Here is a 23,793-nt window from a genome sequence, read left to right on the forward strand (position 1 = left end):
TAATGAATTGTTATAAAGGCCTTTTTTACATTTTAGCGTGGAGACGTACATCTAAGGAGAATTTCAAAGTCCTATTCCTCAATCGGTTGAAGACAAAAGCTCCGGTTTTATTTACAAGACATCTAATGTGACCTTAAAAATATTTTACCTTTCTAGTTTAATTTGTGTTTAAGATGTAAGAGTAACAAAGTACGAAGAACATAATTATCAAAATGTATAAGAGTTTAGATCACCCAAGATGAGGCTGTTTGTTTACATGTACTGAAAAGACAAACTAAAGACATTTGCAACCCTAATCGCGAGTATTGCTTCATATTAAATGTGCCGGCTGAAGGTATGAATTAATTTAATCTAAACAATAGTGAACGAAAACTTGTCTAAAAGAAACCAGCTGATTTCATTCATAAACAGACAAGTATTACAAATGTTACGAAATAAACGGAAACATGGTGGCTTCCTGTACGCAAACGGGGTAGGGTCAGAAGATGATTTGGTCTTTTTCCTACATGTAACGGAAAATTGCTCTATTGATGAGACTTCATACTTCTCGAGATTTCAGAATGTAGCATTTGATAGAATTGATTGATAGCTTAATCACTTTTTGTAAGTAATGCATCATGAAAGACGGATTTCAGCGCACAGAAATACGGTTGATAGAAGCCCCGTATCCACCCCGGAGAGTGGAAAACCCAAACCTTGCCGTAAGCTAGGTAACCAATCAGCTTCCGACATCCCGCAATTTAAGAAAGTTCACCACCATAATCACAAAAGGGTTTTTTCGCTGTTGTCTCCATTTGTGTATAAATAGTTGATAATCAATGGGTTAGATCACCCTCAGAGCGTAAGGAAGATTCGAAGAAAAGTTTTAGCGAGACGAAAGTGAAAAGGATTGCTATGAGCGACAACGAGAATGGGTTGTCCGTTTCAATTTCATCGACGAGTTCGAGGCGAACTTCGACAGAAAGTTTAGAGGAAAGCATTCGAAAGATTCTAAGTACAAGAGACGGTCGGGTCAGTGGCTATCTTGAAAGGTATGCTGTTGTGTCTGAAGGATGTAAAGTCTTAAAATTCTTGTTCATTTAAGCTTAATCACGCGGGAAACTGGTGTTAGCGTGGTTTGGTTTCGGGTCAGTGAATCTCAGGTTTTCGTGACACCCAAGCGACTTATTTCATATAGCATAACATTGTCTTGTATACTTGTCACAGCAGATTTTTGTTTAATCATTTTACTGCTGTTTGGTGGCTAACCGGGAGTTTATTTGTCTTCATGTTGTGTCTGTTTTGAATCGTTTGCAGTCCTGATATCTCGTTAACATGTAAGCAACTTGGTTTGGAGGACAACAGCGTAAGGGACATCATCTCTCAATTGGGATCTGAGAGGAGTGATGGACTAGTTTCTCTGGAAAATCTACGGCAGCACGTTGCAAAAGGACATGAAAAGTCAAAAGTGACAGCAAATAACACCATCGACGAAATGAGTGCAAAGAAATTGAACGACAAGACAAGCAGTAAAGAAAGCTGGGAAATAGATAGCGGTGCTCATGATTTGAACGGCGATCCCACTCTACAGCAAATCATGTCTGTGGCGAATTCAAAGGGACAGTCTCGTTCAAGTAACTTCTTGGAACTAGCAAATACGGTGAGTCAGCTTTTAAGTGTTTTTGTAATATCATGTGAAGTTTAGACAATAAATAAATGTACTCTTTTTGCGGGTGTGAATATTTAGATCGCATGGCTGGTCGTGAGAGTCTTTGATCGTTTCCGGAATCTTCATGGGAGCCGCCAAAACACACGACTTCCCGTGGGATTGCTGCTCTTAATCGTGATCTTTGCGATTGCTCTCTAAACTTTGCCTCTTATTATGTTGTACGTGTTAATAAAACCGTAAAAATTGAAAAATAAGTTAAGTCCTACATTTCAAACACGTTTGATTAAGTGTTTTGTAATAGATATTTCGTGCTTCACAAATCCGCTTTACGTTTGTCGGTGACTTCTCCCAAACGTAATAACTCATAACTTGGATTTATCGCAAATAAAATCTTTCAACAGTTGTGACATCTTTTTTGCAATGTAACTGCGATTAATTTACTTGCTGTGAGCTTGATTTGCTATCTTATTAATCGAAATCATACCATCTTTGAACTGGTGATGGTTTCTGGAATGCCCGACTAATAAGCCGCCTGTATATTTTTTTGAACGTCGATTTGTGTATTTTCTTCATTCCATGTCAAGTTTGTCTACCTTACCAAATTAATTTACTAAATGACAATATTTCGGTTAAATTTTTTTCTACACTTGGACAATTAACCATTCCATACTACGACGTTCATTAAATTAGCGAAGAGTCAAACGCATAATTACTAAAGCTCTTTTCAACATTTTTTGGATGTCAAAATTCATGAAATTTTTTGATCGCTGAAGCTTCATTTTCAGGAAAATTGGGTCTGAATTATAAAGCCAAATGAACTTCGTAATTTATTTTGATGTTTAACCTCCTTGTACGAAGTTAGCACTTGTATATTTTTGGATAAACATCGAAACAACAGAAAGCTAATATTCGGAATACGACTGACAACAAATCAGGCGGCAAGGGATGAATAACGCTTTTGTAGAGAAATCGACCGAAAGGACGGGCCGTGTGATTATGGCAAATCATACCAAACTAAACAAAGAAGTTTCGTGAAATTACCGTTATCTTAAGTCTAATCGCAAATATTTGCCCGCAGCAACTGGTGTCTTCCATCACAATTAGGTGTAATTAATTTCAGGCAATGTCTTTGTCGAAAGAAAATTTTTAAACTTTTCACAGTTGGAATAAATCTTTGGTTGATGTGGCAAGAGATGTGATTGTTTGAGATTTTGGCCCCCTCTGTGAATGTATTCACTTGCTTTACTTTCCTACTGCTAACTTTGTGATGTTTAAGTTTCAATGTCAGCTTAAATGAGCCTGTCATGAGTTCCATACTAAATCACTTGTGACAGTCTATAACTTGACCTCATATCATGATATATATGAACTTAAAATTTATGAATCAGAAATGCCACAGAAATGAAACATCTGCAAAGTCATTGTCAGTCAGGGTTTGGTTTTTCTGAAAGAGTTATACAACTGTAATTCACTACTGACGTAATGTCCTCCAAAACCACAGGATAAATTTAGTGGTTAATGATATCTTTTTTCAGAAGTCCAATATTTGGTACATGTTACGTGTACCAGTGTTCAGGATGTAGGGCAATATAATTCAAAAGAGGGATGCACAAAGATTTAAGTTATACATGTATTTTTACCCACAGATAAATTTGGAGCAATTTTGCTAATGTAAACACTTATTGCAGAAGAAACCTCGTCGATTTCTGAATTCAATGTCTTGCTTCAAAGCCACCTGCCTCTCTGATATGTTTCGTCTTGATTTAATGTATGGTTCAATTAGGGTTAAAATGACCTCTCAATATTTGTCGTCGATAGCTACATAGTTGAAGTGCCAGCCTCCTTTTCTTTTTTTTTCTTATCACATTTGTGATTGCTTGGACATTATTATTTTGTATCCATATTTTCCTGTTAAGAGGAATATTGCAGTTGTTGTGTTCAAATGACACGCAAAGAAGTATTTGGGTATAGATATTTGCTTTTTTCACCAGGAGCTTTAACTTTTAATGAGTCATTAGTACTTTAGTTGTTTGAGATAACTCATACAGCTCCCATTTCCCGCAACCTGGGTATGGTTTGTTGATGTCCAGTGCAGTGTGTTCAAATAAACAGCTGCAGCAAATAATTGAAATTCTGAAGTACAAAATTTTAATATTATATCAGTGACCAAAAGGTGAATTTGACTTATCTCATTTTTTAGACTCACAAGTAGGCTGTTATTTTTCTGAAAGATTAACTGTCAACTTTGTATGGTGTATGTACCCAAATTGGTGTTTCTGTTTAAGAAATTATCCAAGAGTTTCCTACAGGTTTTTTTTTGAGATGTTGAAATAATTTTTACTGTGGCTATGTTAAGAAATGTAGTCATATTAATAATAGGGTGGTTTAAAAAGTGATGTTGAAAATAGTTAATTTACTTTCTTGATGTAAAGAATGCGTATCTCTTGGAAGATTGCATTATTCTGAAATTATATTTCAAACAATAGATATGATTTTGAGGCTGTGTGGAAAAATCTTTGCAGACTACATAGTTTATTTCTCAGTGTGCCCTTAAGTTGTATAATTTATGGCTTAATTCTGATATCTAAAGTAAACTCTTTGTCAGTTTTTCATACAAATTACATCTTTGTAGATGAACAGAAACCCTTACTCCCCCTTGCTGTGTTACACTGCCCGCCCTCCCTCTCCTCCCCTCCCTCTCCTCCCCTCCCTCTCCTCCACCACCCAACTTCAAGCTCTGTCAGACCAACAAGGTCAAATGAAATTATGTAAGTGTAATGCAATATAAAAATGCAGATGAATTACAATTTTTGTTATAAAAGAAGAACAGGCAGTTGATGTTAATCCTGTTGTAACTGTAATTGGATTTCGAAAAATTATATGAAATTTGTGACACAATTGAACTCAGATGAGTACTTTTACTGGATTACTATCATAATGATTTTTAAGAGTACTAGTACCTGTCAGTGACATAAAGTAAATATTTAGCATCCAGAAATATTTTTGTATAGCAACTTTCAGTCAATTTATTAGGATTATGTTCATAAACTTTTGTTTCTTTTTTATTGTTTTGTTCTTCAATGAGCTATCCATTTTTAAGTCCTAGGCAGCAGATGTTTCACAGTTTTGTCTCACAATGATAACACATTGCCAAGCAGATAGCCTTCTAGAATTCATGGGTTAATGAGTCAGAGATACTCTCTTGATGAAAACATGAATTTACAGAACAAATATTTGAAAAGTGTAATGCAGTCTGTCAGGAGAGTTCACAATTTGATCCTGGGATTGCCCTAGTGACCTGCATGTATGTTGATTCATCCACTTGAAATATTTTAAGCAGACTATGGGACGTTGTCTTGTTGTATGTTTTTGTGATTATTTATTGAATTAGCTGACCATATTACTAAAAAACGTGCTCTAACTCAATTGTTTTTGATGAACATAAATGTCAGTGTACATACAAAGATCAGAAATCATAGTTTTTGTATACTCTTTTCTCTGGTAGAACATTAAAATTTCATGGAGTCAACAATAATTATTAAATGCCTAGAAAGAACCTTTATGTTCTAGTAAATTTAGAAGGAAGTAACAATTTATTTTATCATCTTTATTGCTTTGTTCAAATTCAGTATGAAGAGTTAAGTGACAGGACAAACCCTGAGGGGAAAAAATCTATGTAAAATGAAATTTGTTTTTTTAAAAACACGGATGTAATATACACTGTATGACACATTTAACATACATGCACAGTTTTATGCACTTATCTTTATTTACTTTTTATCAAAACTGATATTCTTCTTTGAAAACAAATGTTTTCACCTGATCACTAATTGAAAAATGTACATTATTTATTAAATTTCTACAGTCTTAGTATGTCATAGTAGTTGAGGATCAAATGAAATTTTTAATTACGATTTACAGCTGAATAGTGTTATACTTCCTTTCCACTCTTCTGCTATTTTGTTATTAAAAAGGGGAAATAAAAAAAGATTTGTAACTTCAGCTAAAGCAAATTTGCCTGCAGTAAATTGATTCTGCTTTCAATATAATGGAGTGATGAATTGATATATTTAGCAGAACTTTGGAAAAATCTATTGGCTAACTAAGCTTATTGTATTGAATTAAATATTCCATTTTATTCATTGTATGTTAGTGCTAATTTTTCCAGTGGTTAAGTACCTCATGAATTTGTCTGGTGCCAGCAGTATTTCATAGGAAAGAATATGTGGTTTATAAGACAAGAGCAAACAATGAGGGAGTTCCTGAGCTAGATTCAAGTCAAAAAATGCATAAGATCAAGGTACAGAATTTTTAAGATTAATTATTTAATATGAAAAATATTATTAGAAGGGAAAATTCTCAGTGAGACAGTGAGAATCTTGTCATGTTTCAATCCTTGTCTAGGCAAAATTTTTTTGTTACGATGTTGACAGCAATTATTCATGATGTTACAAGTGTAGATGTTGGAATTCTAACATAAACACTGCCACTAAAATGAAGGTTATCAATTCATAATGGTTTGAAGGTCACAAAATGAATGTAAATATCTTCAAGAATTCATATTTTAACCAGAACTGAGGGAAGAAAGTCTGTATGCCAAAGAAAAAAAAAAAAAAGAAAGTCTTGCATACAATGTATATAGGAAGGCACAAAATCCAGACAGATTTTTACATTCTATTTCCAAGTCATCAATCTTAGCTCTGTATTTACATACCAACAATTATTCTAATGGTTTTTGGGTTGATATTAAGGTTTGGTTTTTTATCTACGTGTAAAATTTCATTTAGAGACATACTGGACTATTTGAAAGTTATGTAGCAATGATAAAAGTGAATCATGTAAGCCATAGACTGTGGCTGTACAATGAATCAGGAACCTCTTCACTGCTATCAAAGTGGTTTTTAGACCAAATAACTGGAACTCAATGAGATTTTGCCTTGGGGGTTCAGTGCATCACATAATTTTCAAAACAAAGCTCTTTATTAAGACAGGCAGTATTAAGGAGTTCTTTCACCTGGCAAGGGTTTACATACATGACTGCAAATTAGACAAACTCACATTTCTACAAAAAAACATCCTGGTTTCTGTAGCATGATATAACTGGGAATACTCCTTTTCTACCCCCAACCCTTCTTCCCCTCCATCCCGTCCATCCACCCCTATTATGATCCTAGTTAGTTGATGGTACCCATGTACACTCTTAGGTCGAGAAAGGCCCAACAGATACATTGTTTCTTTCCCAAGAACTTAAGTTGGCCTTGGTTTGAACAAGCCTCTTTGGATCAAAAGTCCATTACAGTAACCATTAGACCGCTTTTTCTTGATTCCTTCAAAACCCTGATTGTCACATTTTCCTTATTTTCTCCTTTCTTTAAAATGATTTTGTTCTAAGAACATATCACTGATATTTATCAAATTCTCTCTATCAGATGAAAAAACTTAGAAGCGTGTAGTCTCAGAAGGGAACTGAATCCAGTAACAAATACAACTTTTTGCAGGAAAATGGATGAATGGTTGGAAGCATTTGTTGCAGTGAAGTTGCTCCAATCATCTGAAATTTGCTTTCAATGTTAAGTGTGCACAATGTCTTTTCTAGTGGCCCTGTGGATAGACCTAAGGGGGGAGGGAGTAGGGAAGGCAGCTAGCGCTGTTCCAGGATGAAAAGTTGAACTTGGATTTGATATCTCTTCTATAAAGCTGATTGTTGTTTAAAATGTTGTGGCACTGTAAACTGAAGGAGATATAATCAAAATAGTAAGAGTCTCGATCTACACAGGCCATAACATCCATGTCAGATATTTGCTTAAATTGGCTTAGCTTAATCAGCTTTTGACCCACATGGATCTGATGAATACTGACAGTCTCCCCAATCATCCAGATTCTTTGATCGTCAGATTGTCTCTGTTGTTTGAGAGGCTTTTAGGTATGATCATCTCATGACAAAAGAACTGTATTTCCTTTCAACATCTTATATGACTGAGCCTTTTTACTGCTGCCTAGACTACAGCTTCATGGAAGAGATTGTTGCTTCATGAATGACAACTAAAACTGCCAGGGTCTCAAATTTTGGAACAGTTTCATGAAGAAATTATTTATTTTCAACTCAGTAGGATAATCAAAAATATTCTGTTTGGCCACAGGGAATTTAAACTAAATAAACAAATACATACAGCTATTTCAATTACCCTGAGCAATCACACCTCATCTCCTACCTGTTTCTTCTTGTTTATTGCATTTTTTTTCAGATACATTTGACATGTATATTTGACAAAAGTGTACTCGTCAGTTATAGATTATTGAGAATAATACTTAAATCCTATCAAACACAAAAATCCTGAATCAGTTACATGCAGAAACTTTGTAATTTATGTTGTCATTATTTATATCAATTTGTTCACTGCCTCTGTAAAATTGCTGAGGTACTAAAAACACCCTGATTGGACAAAAACCTGTTGGTTATTGCAACATTAAACCCATGGAAAATTTGAGTTTATTTTATAAAAGCAATAGACTGGAAAAATTTATAAATCACTCACCTCTGGCATTCTTCCAACATCCTGCATGGTTTCGCTGGTAAAGGGATAGAGAGTGTGGCCTACAATTATTTTTTTCATCTTTTATAGTTTAATTCCTACTTTAGTAGTAGCTGATAAGCAATTCTCTGATGTAAATGTTCAAGTTTTCTTTCCTGTTTTCATTGTTTGAAATATTTTCAGAAAAGAAAAATAATACTGTAATTTTGACTTTTGGTTTTTATATGTGCTCCTTCATGTTTCTGTATTCACAGTGGCCGAAAAAAGGTAAAAACTTACACCATTTATTAAAAGTTCAAAATTCCCTACACAAATATGTAGAAGCAGATATTGTGTAAAAAGGTAAATAATTTAAGCTTGAAAATATTTGCAGATTTGGTAATCCTTTAAGATCTTCCTGATATTTTGATAGACCCCTCTCCTAAATGACAGCAAAAATTTCAAAAATTCATGAAATGGAAATATTAAAATTCATCCAGTAAGACAATTCTGGGTCTACATAGTGCATATTGAAAAGTTTCTTGTCTATGGAACTCCTGTTCATTTTTTCATTTAAACCACTGAGTCTAGGTTCACTCTTTTAATCTTACACCTGTAAGTTGTAATTTTATTTCCTCCTACTTAACTTATGACAGGAAATCTCATCATAAAATTACATCTGGGAAATTACTGAGATACATAAAACATGACTTTTTGTGTTTCATCTTTTGATGATCAATGCAAAGGCACATGGAAGAAATTTCATTATGGTGGTTGCATTTTAGCCTGTTCAAAGTAAAAGTGTACTGTGTAACACTCATATGTAGCAGGATTCAGAGGAAAAACTGTTAGTTGATCTATGATCTGGTTCAATAGGGCAATTTTCATTTCCTGTCAATGTTTAAATTTCAGTTATTTTTCATAATTGTGACTTTGTGTGAATAAATATGTTTTTTTAGCTGCGGCAAGTGTTCTCAAGATATTTCTTGGTGGCCAGCCATAAAAAAAAGTAGCCAGCTACAGTTAAAGGTTCAAATTTATTTAAGTTCAAGATAGGTTAATATTTAACTGTTTTTTCTGATTAAAAGTAATTGTGGCTTTTGAAAAAGTAGCCATTGAAAATGCCACTGCCGTGGCTACAGGAGAAGTCTGCCATGGTGAAAAAAAATATATTGTCTGAGAAATGTTACCCATTGACAACAGACACGGAAATAAATTGTTTTTTATCTGATCGTGCAATCTTGGCAGTGCACTGAGCATGATCAGAAGACTTTGTCCTGTTGTGCTGCGTTGAAAATCTGCCATGAGTGTCAATCATGTGCATTCAGCTAAAGGCTTAGTATGTCCATGTTGTGAAGACTACAGTGATCATTTTACGCAATGTCAAGTTCTGGTGTGCAAGAACGTGATTGCCCTTTTAAAACCTTCCTTTCTGACACTGATAAAGTCAGAGTGGATGGCTCCAAGACATATCATTCAAGGGTGAATCTTTTCAAACATAGCTATTGTTCACCTCATGTTAGTGTTTATCTTCTCAGGCTGCAAAGGGTAAGCCTTTTACTTGGTTTTATCAATGGTTATATCAATTATTTTATTTTTATCAAGAGTATAATTTACATGTAATTTAGATTAGATTCAAAGTACCTCTGTGTTGTACAAATTTACTTGAGCAATGAAGAAGACATTTTATTGCGTGAGTCTGTGCTGATTACTATAATTTAATTATTTTGATAACCATATCTGAGCAGACCTGTTTTGATTTAGATCATATTACAGGTCATAGTTGCCTCATATGATAGGATATCATGTGCTAAAAATTAAAATTAATTTGCTCAAATTAGAGACTATCTTCCTTTGTGTTGAAATTGTATTGTTGTTAAAACGATGATTGCCAAATATAAACATTAAAATAAATTTTATTAACAGATTGTGTTACCCTCATGAACTTTTGCTCTCATTCCCACGTTTCCAAAAATTGATACAGACGTGTAGAGGTTAAATACCATGTACTTAATTATCTCTTAGGTGGTAACTATGTGAAAAGTAATACTACAGTCCAACATTTAGAAGAAGAACACCATCTTTTGAGCTTGTTCAAGTGTCAAGCAAAGTATATACCAGCCAATTGGGCAAGATCCAAACATTATAGAGATATGTATCAAAGACATCCAGATTTTGAGAGTTTTTGTATTTCATTTTTGAAATTATTTGAATTTGATATATTGTACTTGAGATGGAAATTACATATCTTAACATGCGGCCATTTTGTTTCTGTGATCTTTTAAGACCTTTGCTATATTCAAAACTTACTCTGGCATGATTTCAGAACATGCCATGTATTTAGTTCCTGTATGGCAGCTCTCAGGCATTTCATTTGTTGTGGTGCACTGTGATTAAACGTGAGAACTCAAAAAAAAAAATTGAAAGAATTGATAGATAAAAAATGAAGTGGTCTGTGGTAAGCATGTGGCCAAAAACAGCTGAGAATTGTTGTCACAAGTTGGAACTAAATAAATCAAAATAAAGGTCAGGGCTGACCTTACAGGCTAACACGTCCTCCTCCAATGGCTGTAAATTCATGCAAAAAATGTGAAAATTATTACTTGAGGTACAGCTGTAGGGGCCACTGTGGCTATCCATTTGTTTAAAGGCCATTCTTAATTCTTTGTTTAAATTCCTTTTGTTTAGTTTGATTTAAATCAGCTTATAGGCTACTTGGATAAGAGCAGTGAAGAAGATATTTGACAAAAAAATTTAAGAAATTCAGTTTTTCAGTGGAGTAGGGCAAACGATGGAGTGTAACTTTCTTATGCCTTAACTCCAAAATTAAGATAAGATTGTTTTGTTTGTTGGAAAAAGAAAAGTAAATAAAACAACAGGAATGTGCCTTAAAACAAAGCCCCTAATATAAACAACACATCTCAAAACATTAGTGATTTTCACAAACCCTATGTTCACATGTTGCCAAAATAAAAGGACTTAAATCAACATGAAACATGCATCTATGTGTAAAACCTTCGAATGAAGTTCACGATTTAAAAACATTCTTAGTTTTCACATCTTTCAGGGTGTTCATCAATGTATGTGTAAAACACAATAATGAAAAGTTCAATCTTCAATGTGATCCATTCTGTTAATAACAACTGTAATGCAAGGCATTCCAGTTTTGGGTTCATCCACTCTTTCTATTTAATGATTCATTAATATATACTCATTCATGTAAGTAGCTCTGATTGTTTATTTCCCAGGGTTTGTGTGCTCTGTAATTGATTTAATGGACTTTACAATTCATATATGTGTGTACTTACGTCATTGTTCATTGATCAATCTTTCCTCCAAGAGTACTGTGTGTTCCTGTCCCTTGTGTGATATTTTTTCCTAATTAAAAAAAAAAATCTTACTAAAAATATTGAGTTATCTTTATGACTGCTTACGTTTCTAGGTTTAAGGGGGCATTTCTGTTAATTGAGGACAATTGGACTGTAACTCTAAATGAGATAGCCTTCAGTATCTACAATTTCTTCACAATGTTAATCAATGTGTAATTTAATCTGGCATGAACTGTTTTCACCAATTACACTGTTTTGTTTGGGTGAATCTGGGTTAATGATTTGAGTTTCAACGGAATTAGAAGTATGGACAATTTTGAGTGTTTAAAAATCTTTTTAAGAAATTGCTTTTATTAAAAGGCAAAATTCAACGCCCAAAATAACTTGGTGTTTCTTCCTTTCACTCTCTTACTGTTATCTTAATCTGTTTACCTTCTAAACTTAAGCTTAAGACTGTAAACAGGAACAGCAGGTTGAATGGACAAGAACTGCAATTTACATCTCTTTGAGTAATTATAAAACGCCCTGAAAGAAAGGAAAACATTTGAAACTTGTGTGAGAGTTAGTAATACACTGGTTTGTGGCAAAACCACAACTAGGAGAAATATCAGAGGGAACAGAAGGCTAATTGAATTATAAACAGGAAGTCATATGAAAAAAAATCGTCTTTCAGTGGAAAAAAAAATTTTGTTTTTCTGGCCACGAATAACATAACTGGTATGTTACTGTTAGTAATTTATTCACAATATAACAGTTCACACTCCAAAATTGTTTCAATTGCCAAGATTGAGAAATTAATGAAGAAACTTTTGTTCTTTCAATCCCAGCTTCATTTGGCAGCATTGGCTCTTCTCTGAAAAACATGAAATTGTTGAGCTAACAGGGAAAGTTCAACAGTGACTGAGGAACGCGAGATCAACTGCAAGCTTCACCTTGCACATGCCACCCAGGAACGGAAAGATTTGATTCATGATTAGCGAGGACACGACGTACTTATCAAAGCCCACCCAGAGGTGACACAGCAAATCACAGAACTACAGTGTGATCGCAGAACTCAACAAGCAATTGTCTCAGTCTGCTGTGGATAAGTTGGATGAATCTGAAGAGCATGAAATAGAGTCACAGGACATCTGAACGAGGGTAAGAAACAATGAACTCAGCTTGTTAACAAATCGAGTCCTCTATGTCATTGCACATACAATATTCTCATGCAAAGAACAGTTCTGACGATCTGGTATGATCGGATAAATGGTAGTGTGAACATTATAAAATCATAAGTAAGTAGGTGTTTGATGTGAATCTTAGAAACTGAAAAGTTCCTCCAGGATGCACATATGAGATTTGGGTTATTTGTACACTGCAAAACTGAAAATGTTGTTAGATTAAATGTCACCACCGGTCCAAGTTGAGACATATGCAGTCGTTTGTGGACTGTTAATGTGTTCCAGTGTTTATCACATAGATGGTGGAGACTCCCCTGACCAAACAGGAACAACTTTGAAACCATGAAGTGATGGTTCATTTGACATCATTTCGGACTTATAGACTTGCAGTTTAATTTCAAAATGTTTAGAAGTGACTTTCAATGATCATGTTGACACATCGGACTTATGACAGTCATCAAATGTGCCTCAAGTTTATTTGTTTTCTTTGGTAGGTTCTCAGAGTGATTCTGACAGTCTGGCTTCAGAGGGAGGGTGTAAATGATGGACAACACAGATGATGAAACTGTCTAAAGTAGTGGTGGGTTGGAGTTTGCTATGGATAGACAAGATTAAAGACTCCAAAGTAGAGGACAAGAAACAACAATGCAGGAAGATAGGCATTACAAACAAGGACGAGAAAGCAACAGAAGATACTGAGAAGAAACCTCTGCATCAATCTACAAATTGTAAGGGCACAGGCCCCCCCCCCTGGCAAGATTTTCTCGGGGGGGGGGGGGGGACGCGATTGTGTCCTATTGCATCTTACTGGTTCTTTTTGGATTGTAGTTGTGTTTTTCATTCACATTTCATTCAATTATTGTCTTCATAACCTTTCTTTCCTTTTTTTTGTTGTGGCACAATAACAAACACTATAATACATCACAAGAACTTGGCATTATATAGCCGTGTTAAGAAAAAGGAAAGAAAAATCTACATCATTGAGAAAATAAAAGCGGGGACTGACAACTGGAAAATAAGCAAGGACATAATTAAACGGTGGGGGGGGCCCTACAGTGCATTTAAATATTTTTAACAGTTTTTAGATACTATTTCATTGTTCAACTATTTTTTTTTTGTAAGCTAGTATGTTATGAAATGATAAATATAGTGTTCTCAAGTAAGAACATTTATTAACAAGCGATGTAGAGGAAACACACGTATAATAGATTTTTAAAGTTAAAAAATGGATTTTTCTGGCTGCAGCTTGCAAAACCTGAAGACAAAAGGACATCCTAAAGAACACGAAGAACTTGCAGTCTAAATGCAGAGAGCTCAAAGAGTTCAGTGTTCTAGAAAACTAGAAAAGAAGAAACACGTTAATGTAAGTGAGAGATTTTGGTTCCTTTGGGTTTGTAAAAATGTAACACTGTCCCTGGTTTCCAGCTCTATGGGGATAAGGGTTGAATTGATTTTCATAATTCCTACTCCAAGTTTATGCAAACTGATTTTCACAAGTTTTACTTGATGTTTAAGTGGCCGTGTTCACAAGCCTTTAGTTGTTGATATAAGGATTTTTAATGTGATACAATGTAGTTTTAAATTATATAATAATGAATGTAAGTATCTTGAGAAGTGCACTGTTTCTTTTTTTTTTTTTTGTAGTGGAACGTCAGCTACCAGCAGTACAAGTTTAAAAAGAGTGGGTATCACGAAAAAAAGTCTTCTGGAAAGCACAGAAGTAAGTTTTTTTTAAAGTTTTCATTACTGTAGGTGGTTTGGTGTGGATTGTGAAAATGATCAGCAGGGCCTAGTTGATTTCGAAGGCTGATTAGCACTACCCCAAGGTTGAAATTTCCATTTCAAGTTTCTTTATTCCTTAGTTTCAAAAGCCTTTTTTCGGATTAATTTTTTTTCTTTTCAAAGAATCCAATCATCATTCTTGTAGAAAAAAATAATTTTACTGAATTTTCTTTTGAAGCTTTCAGATCTGAAATCAACTTTCATTACTAACCCTGGGTGATCCGTGCAACAAACCCGGCCTAACTCTGCTGAGTTTTGCACAAAATTTTGACCTGTATCCTTACCCTCCGCTGGTCTTTGGGCATGCTTCTGTTGTAACCCTTAAAACCTTGGTAGAGGACTAGGGGGGGTCATCTACATTCCTCCTCACCGTAAGACTACTGAATTAATTCACTAAGATCAGCGAGGAGAATAAAGAATGCTTGCCCAAACCTAAGAGGTTTTGCTTGTTAACAGACTCTACATACTACACTTAAACTGTCATGTTATTAGTTACGATGAAATCCCATAGGATATAAAGATGTTTTTGACAGAATTTTTTAAGGTTGCAAAGGTGGATGAACCAAAATCAATGTGAAACCCTATGAGCGGGAGCCTTTATCGGCACTAAGTTTCACATTCCTTTCTCGCGGTAAAAACGGAAAACCGAAAACAAGGCGTCTGCTGTCGCTGGCTACCTTTTTGCTGATGACCAGCGGGGCTTGTCATACCCTCCTGAGAACAAGAGAACAGAAGAGACAAAGGAAACCAAAAAACCCATGATAGAAACCATGGTCCACTGATAATCTAAGTGAGAGGCGTACGCAACAACCAGATCACCTTTTGGGAACCGAGACAAACAAATTGCGTTAGTTGATGGTAGTACCTCATTGACTTGCACCAGGAACAGCCTTTTTTTCTGATGCTCGTTTTCTTGCGTACCCTGTGCAAACTAGGGATAACTGCCCGTTGCTATTTCAGATATGTGTATTCTTGAAAATTTTTATGATGTTAATTCGTCTCTCTGCAGGAGCTACAATCGGTCACATCTGAAAGAGATGCCCTGCAGGGCAAAACTCAGACAAAAGTGCAGGTGGATTTGGAACAAATCAGATCTGAATAGATCAGGCGTTTTCAGAGAGGAGCGAGACCGACTTGAGGAAGAAGAGTAAGCTGCCAAACTAGTTTGAACACTTTTTAAGGGGCAATAAAAGATAAGCTCTTGGGGAAAAATGTTCGAAAAGCAAGTAGTATTTTGTTTAATCTTAGCTTGTGCCAACCTGTGGGGATTACCCCCTGGTTGCTTTTCAATGCGATTATTGAGTGACTCATTGAGAGTTGCCATGTGAGCCGTGCGTAACAGGGAAGAAATTTTAGGAGTCTTGCGTGGGTGCTGTATCGGCATATGTAGAAGACTATGTATCAAATTTATCTAGAATCTTCAAAACGTTCTGCAAATTTTGACTAGGGATTTCGTTGACTATTAGAATTTCTATAATGTAGAAGGGGAAACCAAGTATTGGTTTCGTTGAAAACGTTTTGGATTAGATTAGATATGTTAAATTTATTAAAAATTGTTTTTTTTTTCTTTGTTGTTGTCGTCAGGTTCTTGAAATGCAAGATCAATGGAAGCTTCTTCACCAGAAATCACTTCAGTACGAACAACAAGTAAGGACAAGAGCGAACAGCATGCAGGGATCTGGTAGCCAGCCCAGGTCCCCAAGTACACCCGCGACGAAACACTCAACCATCATCCAGCCAGTCGGGAGTCCGAACGCACACTAGGCAGGCTAGTGTCGGTGCAGCCTCTGATATATCGTCCAAAGAAGGCTTTTTGACATCTCCTCGTATTTCACGGCGCTCAAGCACCGATAATCTAAGCACTCACAGCCACGGTCGAAAGCTCTCAGTCTATTCCAAATGGACAAGTCCGCAGACCAAGTATTTCGGGAGCAGTGTGGGCGTCTGCTGATGGCAGCTCGCCGATGCCGTTACGCCACCCAGCAGGTAGTGTCCAGTCGATCTCAAGTCAGGCGTTTTGGAGGCCTGGGGCTACTAGGGATCTGGGATCGTCAGGCATGGTTCAACTCAGGAGATCACTGTTGTAGCTAAAATGGTGGATGATGGTACATATGGTGGTGGAATCACTGGGATGAATTGTATTAAAGCTCTCGTAAGTGCTAAAATCTTTTCAACGAAGGACTAACGCTTTAGAAACTCTCTACGGTGGTCAGTTTACATTATCAAATGAATTTATGCATCATTAGAGCGGTAACCTTTGAGCAACGAAGTTCCGTGCACAAAAGTGATAGAGCTGTGACCTCGTTTTCGAAAACTTGTTATTACAAAAGCTCGCAGTAGAATGACGAGTTATTCCGTTCTTCCCGGATAAATGACACTGATTTTCACCTGTGCAGTGCATCACTGGCTCAGTTAAGTTATAAAATGAGCATAGATATTTGAATTTCTTCTTATCTATTTACTTATGTAATTATTTTTTTCCCTTCAGAGTCAATTACCAGAATTTGTTTCTGATAAGATGCCTTCGATCTTGTCAAAGCTCTGGAGAGTTGTAGGACGGCCCAAGATGTGTTCAAAAGCTTTGTTCAATTATTGCGACGCACAGGCAGACAAAAGACTTAAGGAGTACGAACTAGAACTTGAAATGCTGACAAGTCGGTTTGATCACTTACAAGCTCAAAACAATGTTGTTTCGTTGTCTTTAGAAGAAAGTAGAAACAATGCGGATAGGATGTGCGTTTTAATGGGAAAATACGAGTCAAATTGTACAGCGCTTCAGTTGGCATTGAACTTTTCTGACCGAGTCATTGAGGCATATGAAGTTTGGTTGCAGCTCTCCGAAGCAGAGCAGGCGAGACTTTTGCTAACTGTCGAGCGGCTGGGGTTAAAACTGGTCTCCATAGCTACGCCAGCTCTCCAACGGATTCAACTTACAGACTTATTTACGAAGAAGCGGAAGTCGATGACAACGATCGGGTTCCCGAAGATGTTGAATCGTGTGTGAATCGGAGAAGAATGGCCGAGAACGAAGCCCGCATGCTGTTGCAAAAGCTTGATCGAAACTTCGAGAGCCAAAATAACGCTGGTCAACCTTGGGATTCAGTATCATCAAATAGTAGAACTAGTTCGACAGGCTCGTCCAATGACATGGAGTTTACTCCGGAAGAAGAAGCAAGATTAAAAGTTACATTCAACAATTAAAGTCCGAAAGGTCAACGGTAAGCTTGACAGTAATTGAATTGGAAAGCTTGCACGAAGTCGCGCAACCCAAGGATTTGAAACTAGAGCCGCTTGATCCTAAAGTAGATCTGGAAAATGCCGTGCTTATGCAGGAACTAATGGCACTGAAGGAAGAAAAAGCTGAATTAAAAGCGAAGAACTATTTAATTGAAAAGGAGAAGAAAGCTTTAGAATTGAAGATCACATCACGTGACGCCCAAGAACAGGCGTACTTGGTTCACATTGAACATTTGAAAACTGAGATGCAGGATGAAATCAGGAGACGAAGAAGGATTCAGAAGGACGCTGGCGTCGCTAGTAGCAAGGTTAGTAAAAACTATTCAAAGACTTTCAGCGCGTTTAGTACAGAAGACACTGGGCATATGAAATAGCTAGGCAGATAAAAACTATGAGATTTTTTTCATGGTTGTAACAAAGTATGTGCCTCTTAAACGGTAGTTTTCCCTTTAATATAGGTGTCGATAAAGAGAAATTCCACTTCTTTCACCGCTATGTCGTGCATGGTATGAAGTGTATAAACGAATTATTTCTTTCAGTCGGACGAGAAGTCAGGTGGAAGTCCCTCCGGCACTCCGTCCATCACCCTCGCTGAATTAAAAACTTCAGATGAAGACATTCCACCGGACCTGTATGAAGCTGCTAGGAGAGAGAAGAAACTTAAGGCAAGAATACAGGAACTCGTAGAAACTTTGGAAACCCTCTCCAAAAACTCGGAAACGAGGCATCAGCAGACAGCAGAATACGTGGCGGACTTGAAGAAAGCAAATGGCGCGCTTGTGGCTGCGTACGAGAAAGCGAAGAAAAAGCACGGAGCCAGGCTGAGAAAGCTAGAGCCACAGATGATTACTATGGTGGAGAGACACGACGCGCAGGTGAGATATTAAGTGTAAACACGCATGTGCGCGCAGTGAGATTATGATCGACGAATCACATTTACAAACGTTTTACTTTACAAGTTTGATGACGCAGATCGTTTAAATCATCAACAGACGGTGAAGTCTCTTTAGTGCGACACTTCGCGGTGGGTTCAGCGGGGTGAGCTAGCTATGTTGATGATGAGCCGGTGTAACATTTCGAACGTACCATAACGCCAAGCGACTGGTTGGTTATTTAGAAGATGAATGATCTGTTACAAAGGTTCTTAGTAACGATATGTACTCCTATTTTAAGACATGTGCAGGGAACTGAACTTAGTATACCCAGAGTGGTGTATTAAGCTTTTTTCATTTGATGACTTTCCGCTTTATTCTTTTAGGTACGAACAATGAAAGAAAGGATATCGCTTCTTGAAGAGGAACTGAAGACCACGGCAGCTCGGCAGAACGAAACAGCGCTTTAGTTCCGTCGTATGAATGACGTAGTATCGTCGCAAGAACCGTCACTTCATTTGCAGAATGAGATAGCACTAGGGTTGCCCGTCCTATGTCCACGTTCTTAAATTGTAAACAAGTAAGGCCAAAAAGTGGAATAGGAACTAGCCATCTAGTTCATGTGACAATCAAGTGTTCAATGATCTCTAAATATGAGTAACCCTTAAGACGCGTCCGTGACGACAGCGTTACAGTGTGTGTCCCACGCATTGTGGGACAGTTACTCTTTGGCTAGAATTTCGAGTCCATATGCAAATACTTTACATAATCCCTTTGTCTTCTAAATATATTTTATTAACAATATTTAAGACCTTCATGGCTGAAGGAGTAATTGCTTATGTAAATACCTACAAATCAGGCTTGAGAAAGTTTTCAAGTAGTAACGCTTCCTGGGGTAATTTCCTCAGCCTGCTGAGGTTAGCAAGGGTCTCATACTGTTAAAATTTTCTTGGCTTCCTCTGTAGCTTTTTTATATTATAGAACAGAAAAATAAAGGTTACTCAATGTACTTTTATATTTCGGTAAACAATGCTGCTGAATGAAATTTTAATGGGGACCTTGAGCAGTTAGGACGGCAAAGTCTAAGATGTCGTTAAAAAAAGAAATGACCTTATATATTTTCAGTTGGAATTTTTCGAATGTCTGGATGTGTTTACCGTCTCTTGCGGTGCCCCAACTCAACTTCGGTATAAGCGCTGAGTTCCAAATGGAAATTTAATAATTTGTCGTCGGAGTTTCTGTCGAGTTTGTTGTTTTGCAGAGGTCGGCAAAGAAATGTACAAAGTCTTCAAACGCACGTGCTGAGCTATTATTCTGCCCATAAGATCTTTTGTTTTTGGCACGCCCTCCTTACCTTTGCGGTTGTGATTTGCTTTAGGTCCCTAATATTTTTCAATTACACCGATTTGCCAGAAGGAAGCAAACATCCTTTCTTTGGTTTGCGAAGTTCTCAAACAATAAAGAACAGTTGTCAACATGACACGATTTTGACGTCTCCGCCTCCAGCACCTACTAGACACCTGATTGGCCGAATAAATGGCAACATAAACGTTCTTGGAAATGTAAATCAAAATAACAGCAGCGGATGTCTTCCACGAGAAGGAAACGATGTTAGAGCATGGTCATGATGACATAAATTCTTGAAAACGACGCAACCTAGTAAATTCTACTATTCTAATAAAGAAGCTTGCATCGTTTGCTTTGGCTCCCTGAGGTATTTTCGCTCCTTCTGGTTGGCCGTCATCATTACGGTTTTGGTGTTGGTGTGACAACACTCAATTAAATTGCACTTTAATAGGTAATATCAAATTAATATACATTTTAATATAATAATAAAAGTAAGACCATTGGAGAACTACAGGCACTGTATAGTAACATAAGGTACTAATAGCGAACTTGAGGAACAGTGTCCTTTTAGCGCAGGTGCGTACATGCCTTGCACAGCTGGTGGTCGCGCTAGCCAAACCAGTCAGGTTGGCTACAGCATCATTTGCTCCCCAGCGGCACCAAGTCCTGAGGAACCAGGCGCTTAAGTATGAAGTCTGCCATAGAGGTTGGAAACCGCGCTAGCCAGGCAAAAATGAATTTGGCATCAAAACCAATCAAATAGCGATCACGTGGTGTCTGTAACGTCAAAGCGTCCACGACGGCATCAACAACGTCACCGGTACGACCAGAAGGAGAGACCAAAGTACTGAGAGCAATACCTAGAGCAAATCACAGCAGTTAGCAAAATTAAAATTACTGAAGTCAAGCAAGTTCTGTCATGATGGTTTTTGCTTCTTAGTCTACCGGAACCCGCAATGCATTTGATTTTCAAGCAAGAGGAGCCATGCGCAAGTCGAGTGCGAGGGGCGAGGAGCAAGACACGTGCGAGGTGAGGAGCGCGGGAAAAATGTCACTTTCATCACACTCCTCGCTCCCGCTCCATAAAAAACCCCAAAAGTGACGCTTGTCACGCAAATTAGTACTTTGTAGTGTCAGTGATATTAATTGATCCTGTATTTCAAAGCTTTCTAATATTTCCAGAGGATTCAAGACTTCAGCACACAGAACGTGTGTCCTAGCTCTCAGTTGTCAAAAGTATTTCGTTCGTGTGTGCGAAGTATACGTACTTTTTTCCAAGTATTCTTCTCCGTATTCCTTTTTCAGTTCATCACTCAGGTTATTCCAACATTGTCGCAGCTGTCTCTCAATCGCGGCAGGCTGAGTCATTCCTGTCTGAAAACAGCCCGGTTCCATGATACTGACCTATATTCCCCAAGAATACATTTCTCGTCTAAGAGCATCAGAAAACGCTTCAACGCCCTATTTGGTTACAGCGTAAGGAGCGATACAGCTGAATGCTATTCGACCTGACAATGAGAGCGACATGGATTAAAAATAAAGTCAAGAATGGTCGAGTCTTTAAGGCGTGACAAAAACAGATATAGTCTCCCTCCGCTTCAAGAGCCGAAGGAAAAACAATCTCTAATGTGCTTGATCAGCTGAATGTACTATTCTGACAGAAGTATATCAATACTTCGTAACCAGTCTACCTTGGAAAGGAAGTATATAACTAACTGTAAAGTACATTGCGAAAGGTCCCCCTTTTTCAAACTTAACTTGCCTATCGATATGTTCGTGTTGATTTGTCTTTGAGGATAACCACCAATAACATCTCGTACAGAAAGAATCCATTTTATGTTCTGTAACTTACCTGCAGTACTTGAAAAGTTCACAACTCGTCCTCGGGCCTTCTTCACTAAAGGTAAAAATGTTTTAGTGACGTCAATCATTCCCCATAGATTAACATCTGCAATGCGTTTAAAATTGTCCAGCGGTTGCCAATCAATTGGTGATTGGATATGAATCCCAGCGTTATTAACCAGGCCCCACAGTCCTAAAAAGGAAAGGGAATATCAAAAACACTTGAGGAGTTTTAATGAAAGTGCGAATCTCATAGCTCCTTGATACATTACCAACGCATTATCCAGCAAACTCTAAAGTAATGAGAATCAACATGCTTATCAGTGAGAGAATGTTTTATTCCGGATTTTATTTCACTGTTTTCGCCCACTCGCCCTCGGTGTCTAAGTGACGCTCCTGTCTCGTCCCAGTCTCTAATCTCTATGTCAAAACAAGAAGTAGTATAAACATCTGAATTCCGGAGAAGCACGAAATTAAAGCTGATGATTTTAGATATATGAAATTCATATATTTGCAATGCGGTGAAGAGACGAAATTAAGAGATCCTCGCAACTAAGAACACTACTGAAACGAGTAGTTGAAAATAGGACCTGAAAAAAAATTCAGGCCCGTACGCGATTTGAACCCATGACCTCTGCGATACCGATACAGCGCTCTACCAACTGAACTAACAAGCCAACTGGGAGTTGGTTTATGTGTTGGGTCCAAATAAACCATCCAAGTAATGAATGATGATTTTTGATATGTGAAATTCATATATTTGCACTACTCGTATCAGTAGTGTTCTTAGCCGCGAGGATCTCTTAATTTCATCTCTTTACCGCAGTGGTCATGGGTTCAAATCCCGTACGGGCCTGAAATTTTTGTCAGGTCCTATTTTCAACTACTCGTTTCAGTAATGTTCTTAGCTGCGAGGATCTCTTAAATTAAAGCTTTTTTCTACTTTCTCTTGTTGACAATACAACAACCTAGCGACTGAAAGTGGTATACATATAAATTGCAATAAACAGTTCAAGTCTGATTGCGCTGTAGCTTGAAACATTGGCCAAATTCAATGACACCATATGAAACAGACTGAAGACAGTTTAACGACTGAAAGTACTGAAGTCTGTTTACCTGTTTCATCTGGAATCCGCCTTTCCACCTCATCGAATACATCTCTAATATGCTGGGAGTTTGTAACATCCATCTGGAATGTTTTCAGTCTGTCGCTCGTCACAGATTTTAAGTTCTGTTCGCCTTCCTTCGTTAAACAAGTTGCAATCACGCGAACTCCCATCTCGTCCAGTCGAATTGCTGTTTTGCGGCCGAAGCCGGAGTCACAGCCCGTAATAAGAACATATTTGTCTTTGATTTCAACGTTTGATCGTGGAATCAGTCTCCAGGCAAGATAAACTGCCAGGCAACCGACAAAAACTGGAATAAGAAACGACATGAGTTGGTGCGTGCTGACTGAATGATGCTCTTGAGATGCAGAGGTCGGCGTTTTCGCAATTAGAAAGTCACGATCGCTTGCGTTACTGTTACTAAAAAGTCAACTATGTCAACTATAGTACCCACTGTTGTCTCAGAAAGGAAAGTGATCAAGGTCAGCAATTTATCAACAAAAATGACGTCTGCTAAGAAATTTAGCCAGACTGCACTATGACTGAGACCAGGTACCCGTTTCGCGAAAGTCCTGGCGACTTCACGCATGATAAGTTAAAATCTCTATTCGAGTAATGTAAGTGCTGTCATAGCCTGCAAGCAAGACTAAGAAGGCTCTCAATGGCGCTGCGGCACGAACGCCGTAGACCGCGGGCGATGCGAGGCGTGCGAGGGGTCTGTCCCCCGGTGAAAGCGTTAAAGGCAGGAAAAGCACCGGATCGAAAGCGTGTTCAGAACGGGAGCTGTGGGCAAAATAACTTCGCTAGTGAAGATCAAAGGCTTTGAACTGAAGGAAGAAAGATTATCGCGTTCGGCTTTTTCCTTTTTCACCGCTGGAAGTCGACCAATCGGGCCGGTGCAATTCCTGTATTTAAGACTTGCGTTGCAGCATGGAATTGCACTGAGAGTGAAACG

General features: G+C 37.5%; 1 protein-coding gene and 1 pseudogene across 1 annotated transcript; one reads left to right on the top strand and one right to left on the bottom strand.

The window, feature by feature from the left end:
* The first annotated feature begins 119 nt into the window (after positions 1–119).
* Positions 120–20,133, top strand: LOC131772469 (colorectal mutant cancer protein). Its single transcript, XM_066162757.1, is given in 22 exon segments — positions 120–1,031; positions 1,297–1,639; positions 12,317–12,343; positions 12,345–12,384; positions 12,387–12,528; positions 12,530–12,615; positions 13,135–13,193; positions 13,196–13,264; positions 13,266–13,380; positions 14,297–14,316; positions 15,444–15,506; positions 16,019–16,141; positions 16,143–16,313; positions 16,315–16,486; positions 16,489–16,586; positions 16,923–16,956; positions 16,959–17,008; positions 17,010–17,292; positions 17,295–17,609; positions 17,612–17,979; positions 18,211–18,546; positions 18,930–20,133. Coding segments are annotated over 22 exon segments (3,135 nt in total). The 5' UTR covers positions 120–894; the 3' UTR covers positions 19,014–20,133.
* LOC131772471 (short-chain dehydrogenase/reductase family 9C member 7-like) lies at positions 20,037–23,233 on the bottom strand (annotated as a pseudogene).
* Between the last annotated feature and the right edge of the window lie 560 nt (positions 23,234–23,793).

The sequence above is a fragment of the Pocillopora verrucosa genome, chromosome 1 (assembly GCF_036669915.1).
Source record: "Pocillopora verrucosa isolate sample1 chromosome 1, ASM3666991v2, whole genome shotgun sequence".
NCBI classification, from domain to species: Eukaryota; Metazoa; Cnidaria; class Anthozoa; order Scleractinia; family Pocilloporidae; genus Pocillopora; species Pocillopora verrucosa.